Source organism: Toxotes jaculatrix, chromosome 16 (assembly GCF_017976425.1).
Source record: "Toxotes jaculatrix isolate fToxJac2 chromosome 16, fToxJac2.pri, whole genome shotgun sequence".
In the NCBI taxonomy this organism is placed as follows: domain Eukaryota; kingdom Metazoa; phylum Chordata; class Actinopteri; family Toxotidae; genus Toxotes; species Toxotes jaculatrix.
The window spans coordinates 4,525,403-4,540,097 of NC_054409.1; the positions used below are offsets into that span (position 1 = coordinate 4,525,403).

Consider the following 14,695-nt stretch of genomic DNA (forward strand, 5'->3'; position numbering starts at 1 on the left):
TGGATCTGAGCCGTTGGAAAGGTTGTGGAAAAATGAGGCGGCAGTCTTAAAAGTAGCTGTGGTGCCAACACAAAGCACTCTGGGTAGACTGCTGTCAAATGAAAAGCAGTCAACAAGATGAGTCAGGTTAGAACGTGTTAAATGCCATTCATTAAATTAACACAAGTCACAGTGCTGTAATATCTGTGCTGGTGGCCTGTGTAAACCAGTTTAGCATCATTAATACTGGCTGTGAGCACATTTAACGAGATTGTGTCCATGTTTCTAAACCTCTGGAGATAAATCTCTCTTTGTTCTCACTTCTTTGTGAAGTGGGGTCCACCACAAGTTGGAAACCTTCCTCTGAGGTTCTCGTCCATGTTGACATGATTCATCACATCATTCATGCTGCCAATCTCCTGCTCTACCACATCCCAAAGGTGTTCTACTGGATTCAGGTCTGGAGACTGGGGGAGGCCACTGAAGTTCACTGAACTCACTGTCATGTTCATGAAACCAGTCTGAGATGACTTTAAGCTTTGTGACATGGAGCATTATCCTGCTGGAGGTAGCCATTAGAAGAAGATCAGAGCCAGTCAATCCTCTGCACCCACAGAACCTTGGACAGGTATTCAGCTGATTTCACTCAGCTGGTCTCAAGTTGAAAGCCAGGAGGCTCCACCCAGATGCAAGTAACTTTGAGAAGGTTTGTGGACGGCCTACCCCCAGACCATCACAGCCACGGACGTGAGAGCGCTCATTGGACTGTACTGCTACTACCATAGGTTTGTGAAGAAACTGAAACTGAAAACCTCAGGATTCCACTAAAGACAAACACAAAATCATTCAACTGAGCTGCCGCATTCATCAGTCCACAGTCTGTGCATTTACATGAAAACAAGTGAGCGCTTGATGTCTGTAAAGGTTCTTAGGTTCTCATCCAGGTAATGGTTCTCCAAGAAGAGTTGAGCTGAGAACAGCAGGATTTGGTTGTAGATACTTGAAGATATTTGACCTCACATCCGATGTCTGTAAAGGTTCTTAGGTTCTCATCCAGGTAATGGTTCTCCAAGAAGAGTTGAGCTGAGAACAGCAGGATTTGGTTGTAGATACTTGAAGATGTTTGACCTCACATCCAATAGGCTTCTTCAGTTGTGACTGAGGAGTCCCAGGTGTTTGATGCCACTGATGTCACTGGGGTGGTCAGTACTCTGGCTGTTGTAATGGCAGTTGTCATTGGAGGCACAGTGTGAGTGGTTGCTAAATCTCCTGGGAAGGGTTGAAAGGATGGTACTTTAGGTGGAGGATAAGTGGTGTCATAGACCCCCCCTGCTCTGTTCAGGGACGCTTTAACAGCCTCCTCCTCCTCCACTCCTCTTTCAAACCACCTGTCCTTCCTGTCTAAAATATGCATGTTGCTGTCCTCCAAGGAGTGTCCCTTATGCTTCAAGGTGTAGGTAAAACTCCTGAGTCCTGGGCTGACCTGAGGAGGTGGCCCTCCTGTGTTGAATCACGCATTTCAAACCCAATTTAAATAAATGCAACTCAACTTTAGAAAAAAAAAGAAAAAAAGACCGAGGTTGGGTTCGAAGTTCTGTTCAAGGTTTCTACCTGTTAAAGGGAGTTTTTCTTCTGCACCGTCTCCAAATGCTTACAGAGATCCTCCATGGGTCTCTGTAAATAATAATATAAAGTAACTTCTATGATTTGGTGTCAAATCAAAATTGCTCACATGGAGTGGAGCAGCTGGCACTGTGACTTAAAACAACAACAGTCCTTACTTGTGTGCGTAACATATGACCAGTTAAGGTCAAACATCAATCCAGTTTTTTCCACTTCCACCTTCTGTTCTGGTGTGCAGTGATGCAGCTCCAAGATGTGGATCAGCCACGGCGGTTAACTCCAGTGGCAGTGGCAGAGACAGTAGAGAAGCCACGTGTTTGCTGGAGAGCTAATTGACTCATGTTTATGAGGAAATCATACAGATAAAGAAAAAAAAAACCCAAAGATGAAAACCACCAGCAGTTTGCACTCAAAGCTAATGGAAGACGGCCACACTTCTGCTGCCTCGTATTATTTAAGTCTCACTGTGAACTCGGGCTTTGAAGATTTACAGAGAAAAGCGTGAAGGCTGCAGCTCATCACTCCACAAGCGAGCGATAACGACGAAGTTTTAATGTCAGAAGATTAGCAACTGATGCAGAGTTGCCAGGTTTGTTTTTCTGCAAAAAAAAAAAAAAAAAAGTGGGCTGTAATGATGTGGAGTGAAAGAGTGATAAACATACCTGACCTGATGATCTGGCAAACCTGCTGCAACACCTTTACCAGCTAGCTGCAGTGGTGGTAGAGTCTGGAGACGAATGAACAGCAGTTTGAAGCTGTTAAGTTTTAATATATATCTATATATATTTAATATATCTAATATATTTTATATTCATCCGTTAACATTGCTCAGATATATATCACTTTACCAAACAACTTACTCTAGGCACATATAACCTTCTCACCTACCCTTTCTTTGCCCCCATGCTCCCCTGTGGAGGTGTCTTGCCTTGCTCATATTTACTTTGTTCTGCTGAATGTCCACGTCCATAACTGAGACATCACTCAGCACAGCAAAGCTAAAAATCCAGCCACTGTTCACCATTCAGACCAAAACAAAATCCAGCTTTAGCTTGAAGGACGTCCGTTCATCAGAGTTTAATAAAACTTCCTTATTATACAAAGTCAGTCCAAACTTGTTTTGTTCATTCTTTAGTGAATAAAATGAGGTGAAATCTGACTGACCGATCCATAAAACTACAAAAATAACTCTGAAAACCTCATGTCGCCGCGCATGCAAACTAACAGGTGTAATCAAAGCAGGACTGTTATTCCTCGTTAACGTGGACATCGTATTAGTCAAGATATTAAACGGTTCAGGAAGTAAACACCAACAGCTGACAAACGATACACACGTAGCTTAATCACAGAGCAAGGCAGTACAGTCGGCTCAGAGGCACAGCGTCTTTTCACTGTGTTACAATGTGTCACCGGTGGAACTGACAACTAGTGTAGGTTACATTTCTGAAAACAACAAAGAGCCTTAATAAGGAATGTGGTCAGAATACTGACATGACTAATACATTAATCAAACAAAAATATAAAGTAAAAGGAGTTAATCCATGCATTTATGACTTAATAACATTATAGAGACACTTTTGGGAAATAAGTAAAATAAAGTAACATCTGTCTGATGAAATGGAGTGAACAAAAAACAACAATTAAACAGGGCCTTCGGCCTTCACCAAAATCCCTGTACAATACTGTATTAACATAAAGGAAACATTTCAGTTAGAGAGAATTTCAAAAGAAAAGTCTGAATTTGAAATGAGTCTTTAGTCTATTGACAGCGTTTCAAAGTGGAGATGGGCTTTTAATGCCAATATGTAACAGTCAGTTTTAGCTTATCACACATGCTGTGATGTCTCAAACAATCGCAGAGTTTCAAACTAAAAACAGCTAAATTAAAAGCCTACCAAGAATGGAAATGATCGTGCCCCTTCGAGCAAACTGGTAGTCTTTTCATTTGAAACATCTGCAGGGAGTAGCTTAATAGTAACTGAAAAACAAAGTTTTAAGTTTGCATGAAGAGCAAATTAAAACAAAGATTTGAAAGTAAAATGAAAATGCATTTGGCCTTAATGAATGAATGAAACTGCTGTGATTAATTACTGAGAACATGATTACCCAGCTCCCATCCCGGGCACATTACCGCTACACCCCATCAATGTACAGTACATCATGACATTTTATTTGCATTTGTAGTCAGATATTTTTCTTTAAAAATATCCAGTTACAAATATAACATGTTCCATTTTTCTTCCTTTTTTAGTTCATTGTGGGGTCTTTTTCCACTAACGAGGGTCCGGTGCCCAGTGAGCTCTTATACAGTGTTTGTGCTGCAGGAGAACACTGACTGTGGACGTGTGAAAATGGGAGTCTGGTTCAAAGATCCCCCCCCCCCTCCTCCTCCTTCATGGTGTCCAAGTCCCCCCATCAGCCTCATTAAGAACTGAGCCCTAGTGGTTGTGAGTGGGTAGTGGTGTTTAAAACTAAAATGATCAGACTGCTAAAAATCATTTTCACTCATTCAAGTTAAAAGAAACAGTTTAAAAGGGTGCAAGGGGAAAACGAGCTGAGGATGAACATGCACTGAGAGCACTTTTGTTTGACAACTTTACCTCTGTTCATGTATGATGAAGAATCCACGACAATGTGCGACACTTGGACTGCATCATCTTTCTGTCTGTTAAATATTGTGCTTAGAAAAGTAACTTTAACCCTTTAAAAACAGTCAAGATAATTCCTATCATGTAAAGAAACTAGGGCTGGGTATTAAACCTCAAATCTTTTTTTTGTGTGTGTTACCAACTGACATAGGTTTGTCATACGGACTATCACCACAACTTTCCTATAAGCTCAAGATGGTTTTAGTGGGAACTGTGCTTTTTCACATGAAGGTAAATGGATCGTTGAACTCTGCTTTGATCATGATGATCTCTACCTCTAAGTTGAAAGAAGCAAGTGTAACAGCAGCTAGACAGAAGTAATCCAGAATTCACAGAACTCTAGTTACATGTGTAACTCTAGTGTGAAGCTGTCATATGAAAAGTGTGACAACACAGGAAAACGATAGCCAATCCTACAACAGCAGACATTACATTAGTTATGGTTTACAGAATCCTAAGAATAAAGGTGTGTGTGTGTGTGTGTGTGTGTGTGTGTGTGTGTGTGTGTGTGTGTGTGTGTGTGTGTGTGTGTGTGTGTGTGTGTGTGTGTGTGTGTGTGTGTGTGTGTGTGTGTGGCCCAGCAGCGTAACCCGTGTCCCTTGTTAAACAACACTAACAGTGGCTCCATATCTAAACCCAAAACCTGCTGGCTCATGTCCAGACACCATGGAGGAGTGGTTTACAGAATACCTGTGAGCAAACAGGAAGAACACTTAAATTCCCCAAACACAAAGTGCACTCACAGTCACACCAGCACATCACAGTAACATCTAGACAACAATGAGATCATTCCACACCAAGAAGATCAGTACAAGCTAGAAAAAAAAAAAAATCCATAAAGTTTCCTTTTGTATTTCCAACACATGAGCTGGGATGATTTGTCCTCCGGAACACCTCAGCAGGTGTGTCATGAACAAAGAAGGCTAAACATGACATCTGCTGTTTTCAGACTCTCAGCCCATCTCAGACAGCATGTCCTTAAGGAGGGGTGTGGTTGTTTGTTAACAGGGGGGACAACACTCCACGATTCTTTTCAGAAAAATGTGTTTTAAAATCACGAGTCTTATTTTGAAAGCCATCTCATCCCTCATCCATCCAATGCGTAGTGTTTTCAGCCACACCGTCAGAGTCCCTCAGAGTTCTGCTTCTGTCTTTCAGTGTTTTCAGCTTCACTTTCAACTAACGCAGAAAGAGCACGACATCTCCCAGAAGTTAGAAAAGTTTTTTTTTTTTTGTTTTTGTTTGAATTTTTGTCTTCTCAGTACTGCTGTAGGCAGGTCAGTAGTTGTGTACAGGTCTCTCCTGCTGGTATCTGGTGGGGGGGGCGGGGGAGTGTTGATGGGTGGGAGTGAGGATGGATTCCTCAGGCCTCAGAGCTCAGGGAGGTCCGCGTTGGACTGGGGGGGAGTCGAGCTGCCGCGCTGTGCTCTGTGCGGAAACTGTAATCATACTGATGGAGGGAGAATCGTACATTACTTCAACCGTGGACTGACAGACATCACCCCATTCTACACGACACACGAAGGGGATCAAACTAAGGACCACACTGACATCTGGTGGACACACTGTGTGATTACAGGGACATTTCTACTAAACCACATCTCGCAGTGTTTGATTTTAAAAGCTACTATTTCCCCACACATTCTTCACATCAAACCTGTGCAGCAATGCAATTGAGATGTAGAAATGCTGCAATCACTTTAATGAGAAGGTTACAATGTTATCATAACCAATAAAAATGATGGACTGTAAGTAACACTTTGTATTAAACTGGAATTCTCCTTTCATTTTAGCAGAACAATAACTCCAACTTGACTCACCTCTTTCTCAATCTCAGCCAGTGACTTGATTGTGATGCCCATCAGATCCACCTGCTGCAGCTGAACATACACATCACCGATGGTTAGTTAGTTGTGCAGTTATGTAAATAAGTTCAAGTTCAATAACTCGACTGTTTCCTGTACAGTAATTTTTATACATTTCAGATCTGTGGCCCTTTCAGAATATCTACCTGTAAACCTAAAGCAGAGCGGTTCAGAGATTATTTCCTGGGGTCACCAGACGGTTGTGAAGAAAAAAAACAAACAATATAAAAACTAAACTAACTTTGTCACTTTTTTAGTTTTCATCAATACAGAAGAGCAAAACGAGGCTCTCTGCTGAACCTTTAAACAGGAGCCTGCTGAGCTCCACTGGGCCTCACTTTGTAAAGGCAATTTAAAAGGCTGTTAAAGCTAGGTTTTATGAAGTGTGTTTGTCTGTGTGCACAAGTTTCTGATTGAACGCAAGAACTTAAAGCTCAGCTCATATAAAGTCAAGTAACTTACGTCGGAGGAGGCACAGGCGAACTTCTCAGAGATCATGAAAGGCACTCCATCCATAGCTGAAAAACACAGTTCAAGATGAGTGACAGGCAAAGCTGATTTAAAGGGCAGGAAAATATCAAATGGTCAGAGCGTTTTTTTTTTTGTTTTGTTTTTTTGTGCTGTTCATTGCGGCGCCACTAAAATGCCGTCCTAAGATTCATGGCAAGGCCTTCAAAGGTCCCCTATGGAGTACTTGTCCTCTAGTAGTTCTATGAGTGAGTCCAGGTTTTGCTGGTCCATGCCTGGTACATGCTCCTGCCACTGCTTTCCCATTATATTACCTAGTGGTGGTGGTAAATCTAAGCTAATTTGGAAAATGTTCCTTTGACACTGAACATACCGAGAAGCCACATACACACACACACACACACCAACCAACCCTAATCATAACCTGTCACAACTTTCAGTCATCAGCACTGACTGCCTTATGTCCGACATGAACACTGACCACAATGACTGCATTTTACAAAAATATGTCCTCACTGTGAAACTTCTGAAGAGGATGTTGAGAAGAGGACAGTAAGAAACTGACCTGAGATAGCATACAGGTTGGAGTTCTGGTGCTCATAGTCCGGTCTGGTAGTGTTCTTCCCTCTGAAGCTGGCAGGGAGGGTCATGGAAATATGCCTTAGGACAAAAAAGAATAAAGAAATAGGAGAAAAACATTAAGATATGCATTTGTCCGCTGATTCTAGTCCATACTGACTTACACTCTGAGCTCTAAACCTGGAGGGGCAGGAGCAAAGAGGAATGGACTGCAGGACAGGAAACAGCTGGGTCCTCCAGGGTGTTTCCTTTTTCATCATTACTCTTCTGCCGTCACATTCACCAAAAAGGATCCAGAAATAACTATGCATTTCATCTCATGTTATATGATTAAGTACACTGCCCTGCTCTATATTGATGTAGATTTTTCTCAACATATAAACCTCAATCTTTAATCTTTTATCTTCTAATGTGGTTCATCACCTGTCTCCTCTAGTTTGGTGACAAACCATGCCACAAAAAAAATCAAACCAGGAAACTGAGTCTGAACAACAACAACTGCCAGAAAACACCCAGAAAACACCCTGCTGGTCCTGGCCACAACAATGTCCTGCTACCACCAACACAGCAGTCAGCTGTTAAGGTCATCATCCTCTGTGCTCCAGAGAATATCAAGAGACACAGAACAGCATCCTGTTGCTGTGCTGAGATTTTTTTTTTTCCAAAGTATGGATTAATGAAGAATACACATTTGGACCCACTGTAGACTTGATAATAAGCATAATCATCCTTTATTATATCTGCTGAAATGTTTTGAACCCCAGTGTAACACGTCTTACCTGGTGATAATCAAGTCTCATCTGCTTCCTTCCTCCTTCCTCCTTCCTCCTTCCTCCTTCCTGCTTCCTGCGACTGCTTCCTACCCCCTTCCTGTTCTATCATCTTGATTTCATAACTCCTTCTGTCACTGTAAACTCCAAACCAGACCCTGGTGTGTGGTGCACATTGACCACAATTGTATTTAGCATACTGTCTGATCAATATCCGCTGGCCTACTTCCTCAGACCCACTCTGTGTCTGTCAGCTCACCTTACACCAGTATTACACCTTTACACCCCATCACAGAAAACTGCTGAACAGGACATGGAATGATTTTTTTTTTCCAACACTAGCATCTGCCACCACTTAGGCTCCAAACAAGGACACAATCAGCCCCTCTGTTTGCACACCCTGAAACTACCTTCTGAAAAATAAAATAAAATAGCTACTTTGAATATGAAATTCGATCTCATCTTATCAAGGAGCAAGAAAGAGCCAGCGCAACTACCAGTACTAATGTCCTGATTAAATACAGGATATTATCTCCCTTTAAAACGGGTATTCAGAGTGATCTGACAAATCCAAGAATGCAGAGAAATGTAACTTCACAGCAAACAACTTTCCTCGTTTCTTTGTGTCATCACCATGGCAGTAACTGGACTGCTTTTCTTCATTTGCCAGCTGGAAGTGACACCTTTTCCACTTCTCTGTGGTCTAAATATAGATGTGTTTCCCTTTCCCTGAGGAAAGGATGTTCAAGGACAGTGAACATCCTCTTTCCTTGATTCAGGACTGAGCAGAGAGTCTCAGCCATGTGTGGAAATGCAGGATACATGTACAAACACATCATAAACGTGAACATACTTGGGCATAGGAGCTGATGGAACTGGAGCGGAGCTGGACGAGGAGTTTACATTCTGGATGTTGTTGGTGGTGGGTGTGTGTGTGGAGTCCTGGGCCCGGGGTACGTTCCCCATGCGATACCAGATTCCCATGTTATTGAGCTCTCTGCCAAACAAGTTAATAAGCATTAATAAGCAGAAAGAACCCGCAAAGACCAACAATAATGTAGAAAAGTAGACAGGCTTAACACAAAGCATGTCCATCATGTACCCACCCGGAGTGTATGGCATGTGCCATATTTTCCCCATTCTTATTAATACTTTCTCTGAGGAAATAAGGCTGGATAAGCCTCTCTGGGATGAGCATGAATGACTGAGTTCACGTTTCTTACTTTCTCCTTTGTTTTCCCTTTAGAACCCAGCAACAGACAGAAGCTGGATCAGCCGCTGAGCCTGCTTGACATTCTGGTCTGCATGACTTTGCTAAGACTGGGCTCCACAGAGAGCCCCTGTGACTTATAGTTACCAGAACATCCTCCTCTGCATATCTCAGCAGGAGCAGATTTTTTTTTTTTTTTTCCAAACCTTGAAACTTCAATGCTTTTCTTCTAAACAAACAAAAGTTATGCTGACATTCAGTGGTTGCTCACCAAAACACATTGTGTGTATGGCTAAGGTCTAACAGCTGTGTTGAGTGCTATTTCCTTCCTCCTAAAACATCTGCAAAGCATGCACGTGTGTCCACATGCATTTGCATGAGGTAAAACAAAACAGGCACCAACTGCAAAGAGCCAAGAGAAGTTTGAAACTCCACAGGGAAAACTAAGTCCAAGCTACATCTTCTCTCTCTCTGTTGCGTGTGCCTGGTCTTTTTTTTTTTTTTTTGTTCTATGGACAATTATTTGTCCATAGAAAGTCCAAGTGTACAACCAAAACTAAAATGTAATCACAAGCTACTCACCCTATAAAGGTGTACTGAGGGGGAGCCTGCTTGGAGCGTCCCAGGATGCGGATGTCACAGATGGCTGCCTCTGTGGAGTCCCGTGGAATAAACTTGATGCAGAGTCGCCTCTTCCTGAAGGCCTGCTCCTCTGTGGGACAAACAAGAGACAGACAGACAGACTGAGAGAAAACTCCACTGCAGTCAGCTGACTTCTTACACACTGATGCCAAAAAAGGTTCTCTGAAAATGAACACAGCAAGTTGTTACATTTTTTTTTTTCTTGACTTGATTACTTACGAGTGTCAACAGTCTCCTGGATCGGGATGAAACCCACAGGCAGAGTGTCTTTGATATCTATTAGCTTCATGTCTACCAAAACGTTGCCTAAATGGCTCTGTGGAGAAAAGGATAGAGGACAAATGAAAGGGGGGGGGGGGGGGGGGGGGGATTACGGGGAAATATAAGCCAAGGCAGGACAAAAAAAAAAAAAAAAAGAAGAAATGGGAACAGAGTGTAGAGTTAATCTTAAAATCTTCACCAAACAAGTTCATTCAAACGTCACCTATGTACAACATAACATTGTCACATGCAACGCTGGAAGATGATGTGAATTAACTTACATTTTCCTTAGAGAAAACCCTGGTGAAACAGAGGTAGCGGGTCACCTTAGATTTGAAAAGGCCATCTTTCCATAGGTCAGCATCCAGGCCATCTGTTGTTGTAGAGACCTGGAGGTACATAAGCCAACGGACGAGGGGTCACCAAGCTGACACGACAGCTGCAGTATCTGGGTGTCACAGGATTCTTTTTTACCTGAGCTACAGCTTTTTTTTTCCCCATGAACCAGAAATGACCCAGAATACACTGGATGAAATAGCTGCACCTTAACCAATACAATCTACATTCACATTTACACGAGTGCTGTTAGTTTGCCAAATTCTGGGCTATATATTAGAAATTGCTAATTATTTTGCATAGTAATTTTATATTAATCTGTCCTTAGTGGTGTTCAGGAACTTACCACATCATATCCAGTGGGTGCCCTGTTCCTGGAGGCTACAACTCCAACTCCAGTGATTGGATCCATGGGCATCTCAGGCAAAGCTTCAGAAAGGTCCCGAACCTCAGGCATCTTTGCAGAGCTCTGCAAGGAAACACACATCATGACAGATTTACTTCTTGGGAACTGGTCCGAAAAAGAAGAAGAAGAAGAAGAAGAAGAAGAAGAAGAAGCAGAACAGTGGAATATGAACAAGTTCCTGAAACAAAAGAAAACCAAAATGTGCATTTCTCTCTACTGTACCTACGGGTCATCGCCTTTAGTCTACAGATAGAGCTGGTGATCTATCAAGTAACAATCATGCTTACAATAATACAATACAATAATGTATGTATCATTTGTTATTACAGACAAAATATATCTTCCAGGCTACATACAATATATAGTGAGATAACAATTCAATTTAAAGATGCAGTGAGTGAGATGGATTTAGATGGATTAAAAAAATCAGCTTTTCTTTGTCCATGAATAAATATGAACCAGGCAGTAAAACCTCCTCACACTGTGATGTCATCCCCGGTTGTAACCACCATACCCTCAGCAGTGAGCATTCCCTGTGCATGACGTCGCATTTAAAAAAAAAAAAAAAAAAAAAAAACAGAGAGCACTTCATGAAAATCCCCAACAAACTAATCCAACATACTTCCACAATCACACAGACACATTCACATTGCTATCATGACACAGCTCCAGCTTCTCAGGTGTGATGATTTGTTGCCTCTTTGTCTTATCTAATAATAAACTGAATATGTTTAGCTTCTGGAGTGTTACATAAAAATAGAGCGGTAGGTGTCTCGAGGAGGAAGGAGGAGCTGTCAGCTTCTCTTTTTTCAGTTTGTCATTCTGTACAGATGAAACTTGGACAGCTTGTTAATAATAATTCATTCCTCTTCTGCCCTGGCCAGAATTAGCTTCCATGCCATCAGCTGCAGAGCTGCTAGCATCCTCATCACTGTCGTAGCTGACATTCTGGCCTGACTTTCAGACATTTGTGGTCAATATCTGTCCATCTTTGGTTTAAGAGGGATTTATAACACTTGTTGGGACGCTTTTATTGCTCTTAACGGAACGAATTGTTAACCTGTCTCTCCTCCACTCGGGAGTGTGTGTCAGGAGGTGCTAATACACACTCACAGTGTAACAGGAAGCAGAGGACAGAAATGAGACAGTAAATGACAGCAAAATGCAGTAGAGTCATACACTGGCCACTCACCCCCCCCCCCCCAAGGAAATGGTAGGGGAAACACTGCCTTGACTACTTGTCCTGAAAATAAAACTTGGTAAAAAAGGCTGACTGGTGTCTCTTAAAGAAAGAAGTAAGGGGATGTCTGACCCCACAAGGCTGCTGACCAATGGGCTGGCACACAAGCCTCCTAATATTGTTTCTTTAGCCAAACAGTTACATTATCAAACTCTATCCATTCCAGAGCAAAACGGCTTTGTCCCAAAGATTACTGTGCAGACCACATAAGAACTGCAAATATAAACATGTTACCTGCCTTAACTTGATTGAGAACAGAAATCTGGATTGTGGTGTCCATGTAAATGACTGAAATCAAAGGCTTAGATAGCAAACAGTCTGTACCTTTAGGAACTGTATGATGGTGGCAAAAAGCAGTAGTTGATGATTATTAAAGCCCTTTTCACCTATATAACCTACAACAATGCTGACTTCGTCTGTACAAGTAATAGCTTTTGCCATTCAAACATAGGTCTGTCATGTTAAGACTTGACAGGAATACAATCAATGGAACTTCAATGCACAAAGCCCCCTTTTTGTCTCACCACAGCTGGAGCACAACTGCAAGTTAAAAGAAAAGTGATGGTTTTTAAAACATATTTTGCAGTGAACGATTATCTCTGCAGTTTAATCAATAATCAAGAGAAGATTTGAATGTTCCTATTATTTAATGAACCGCAACATTATGACCACCACTGCTTATATGATGTTGATCCAACCAGCTCCAACCCACCAACACATAGCCTCTCTAAGACCTCTGAGGGTTCCCTGTGCTTTCTGGGACCAAGACATTAGCAGCAGAGCTGCTAATAATCCTGTAAGGATAATACAAGATGGAGCCACCACAGACCAGACTTCCAGCATACCATCTAACACCCTGTTGCTGGTTTGTGGTTTGTCCTTGGACCACTGTTGTTAGGTACTAACCACTGCTGACCGGGCATGCACCTCAAACCTTGGATTTCCATCAAGACCGCAAGTGTGTGGAGGTTTATCGGAGCTCACTGGGACACACTTGATGAATAATGACTCGTGCAAATACAAATATTGTACATGGTGCAACTGAGGTCAGATGATCTTGTGGAACAAATGAGTCAAATCAAACATACAGTTTTACAGTTACAATCAGAAAAGAGTAAATAGGAGTTCAGCAATTAAACTGTGTTATCTAGAAGCACTAGACAGGTCTATTGTACATTATAGATATTACTCCTGATTCCTGCTGCCAGCCGACTTTGGAGAGACTCACCACTTTTAGTGCTTACTGGTGTTGATAACTGTTTTGCATTTTGATTTAAATACCCTGTTTCCACTAAGCACACATCATGCTTGTGTGTTTTGCCCCCTTGGGACCTGAAAGGTGCCCAAACAACAAATACTGTAAAACCTCAAATAGCCGAAACATTTGGAGGTCCATATCAGGTACATAGACAGTGAAAATAACACTCGAACATCCAGGTCTTGTGTCAAAGCATATCCCCCCTTCAGTGCACTATCTGAAGCTGTATCCCTCCCATTAGAATAGTGTTTTCCCCAGCCTGTCCGTGGGTTAGGGTTAGGGTAAGGCAAGGGCAAACATGTCGACGGAGCAACAGACATCCACACAACACCGGCACCGACAGTTCACTCTCTGTTGACTGTATCTCAGAACTTGTCATGCACCTTAAGATAACCATTATGACTGAGAACATTTTTGAGTGAAAACACCACTTAACCAGATGGAGCTAATGCTAAACACAAATAACTACTACATTAATGCCACTTGAAAACACTGGGGTAAAACCAGCATGGACCATTTCTTACACTATTTATTGAATCAAAGCATTGTTTGGGGTATTAACTAGCTATATACCGAATTCACCACAACACCTGGACACTTAAGTTGAATGCCACATCACTTTCTACGACGAAAGCATCTCTGTTGAAAAGAAAAGCATCATTAACTGGGTCCATTTATCAGCTCAATTTGGCATGCCATCTTCATAAAAGGCATGGCACGCATTGGTCCTGGGGTTTAACAGAAATAGCTAATAGTGTAGATAACCCGACGAGTGAGTCATTTCCACGTCAATATAACGTGTGATTAAACGACAATCTGCATGCGTCTGTCACTCTTGTTCGTGGTTTGTCAGCTATAGCTTAACGGTAGCAGAAAAAAAACCCTAGCTATACAACACAGCTAACAGCTAGCTAGTCACCTAGCATGCTAGTAGTATCCACACACCAGTTGTGACCAACGGGTGAGGCTGTCAGACTTGGTTGGGGTGTTCCTTTCCAGCCCGGTGGGCAAACGTTATCCATTGGGAGGTTTAAGAACCCATTCTTAATGTCTAAGTCATTATTTTTACTGTACTGTCAAAGACAAAAGTATCTTTACATGCCATAGTGTCCCTTGAAGACGCCGAATCGGTAATAAATGCTAATGCTAGCTAAATTGCTAACTAGTTGAGTAGACCACTTACCCAACGAGGTTAACAATTGGATGTGATCGGCCTTCGTCTGTTTTCTTCTGTTATCCTCTCTCACTCCTTTTCACAGCTTCGGGAGAATCGCATCTTTACGAAACTGCTATAACTACAAACCACTCCAAAACATGAGCTGCTTAGCATCTAATTGCATTTCCGGAGGGGCTCTGAGTGGAGCTGTTGGAGGAGATAGGGATCGGTGGGTTTGATCAGCCAACCAACTG

General features: G+C 42.1%; 1 protein-coding gene across 1 annotated transcript; it reads right to left on the reverse strand.

Annotated features, from left to right (window-relative positions):
• Positions 1-2,664: 2,664 nt before the first annotated feature.
• On the reverse strand, positions 2,665-14,695 carry mvb12ba (multivesicular body subunit 12Ba). Its single transcript, XM_041059602.1, has 10 exons — positions 14,469-14,695; positions 10,728-10,850; positions 10,327-10,434; positions 10,004-10,100; positions 9,725-9,854; positions 8,786-8,929; positions 7,149-7,243; positions 6,578-6,633; positions 6,071-6,130; positions 2,665-5,700 (listed from the first exon to the last, which is right to left on the reverse strand). The coding sequence occupies exons 2-10, from the start codon at positions 10,836-10,838 to the stop codon at positions 5,614-5,616; spliced, it is 888 nt and encodes a 295-aa protein (XP_040915536.1). The 5' UTR covers positions 10,839-10,850; positions 14,469-14,695; the 3' UTR covers positions 2,665-5,613.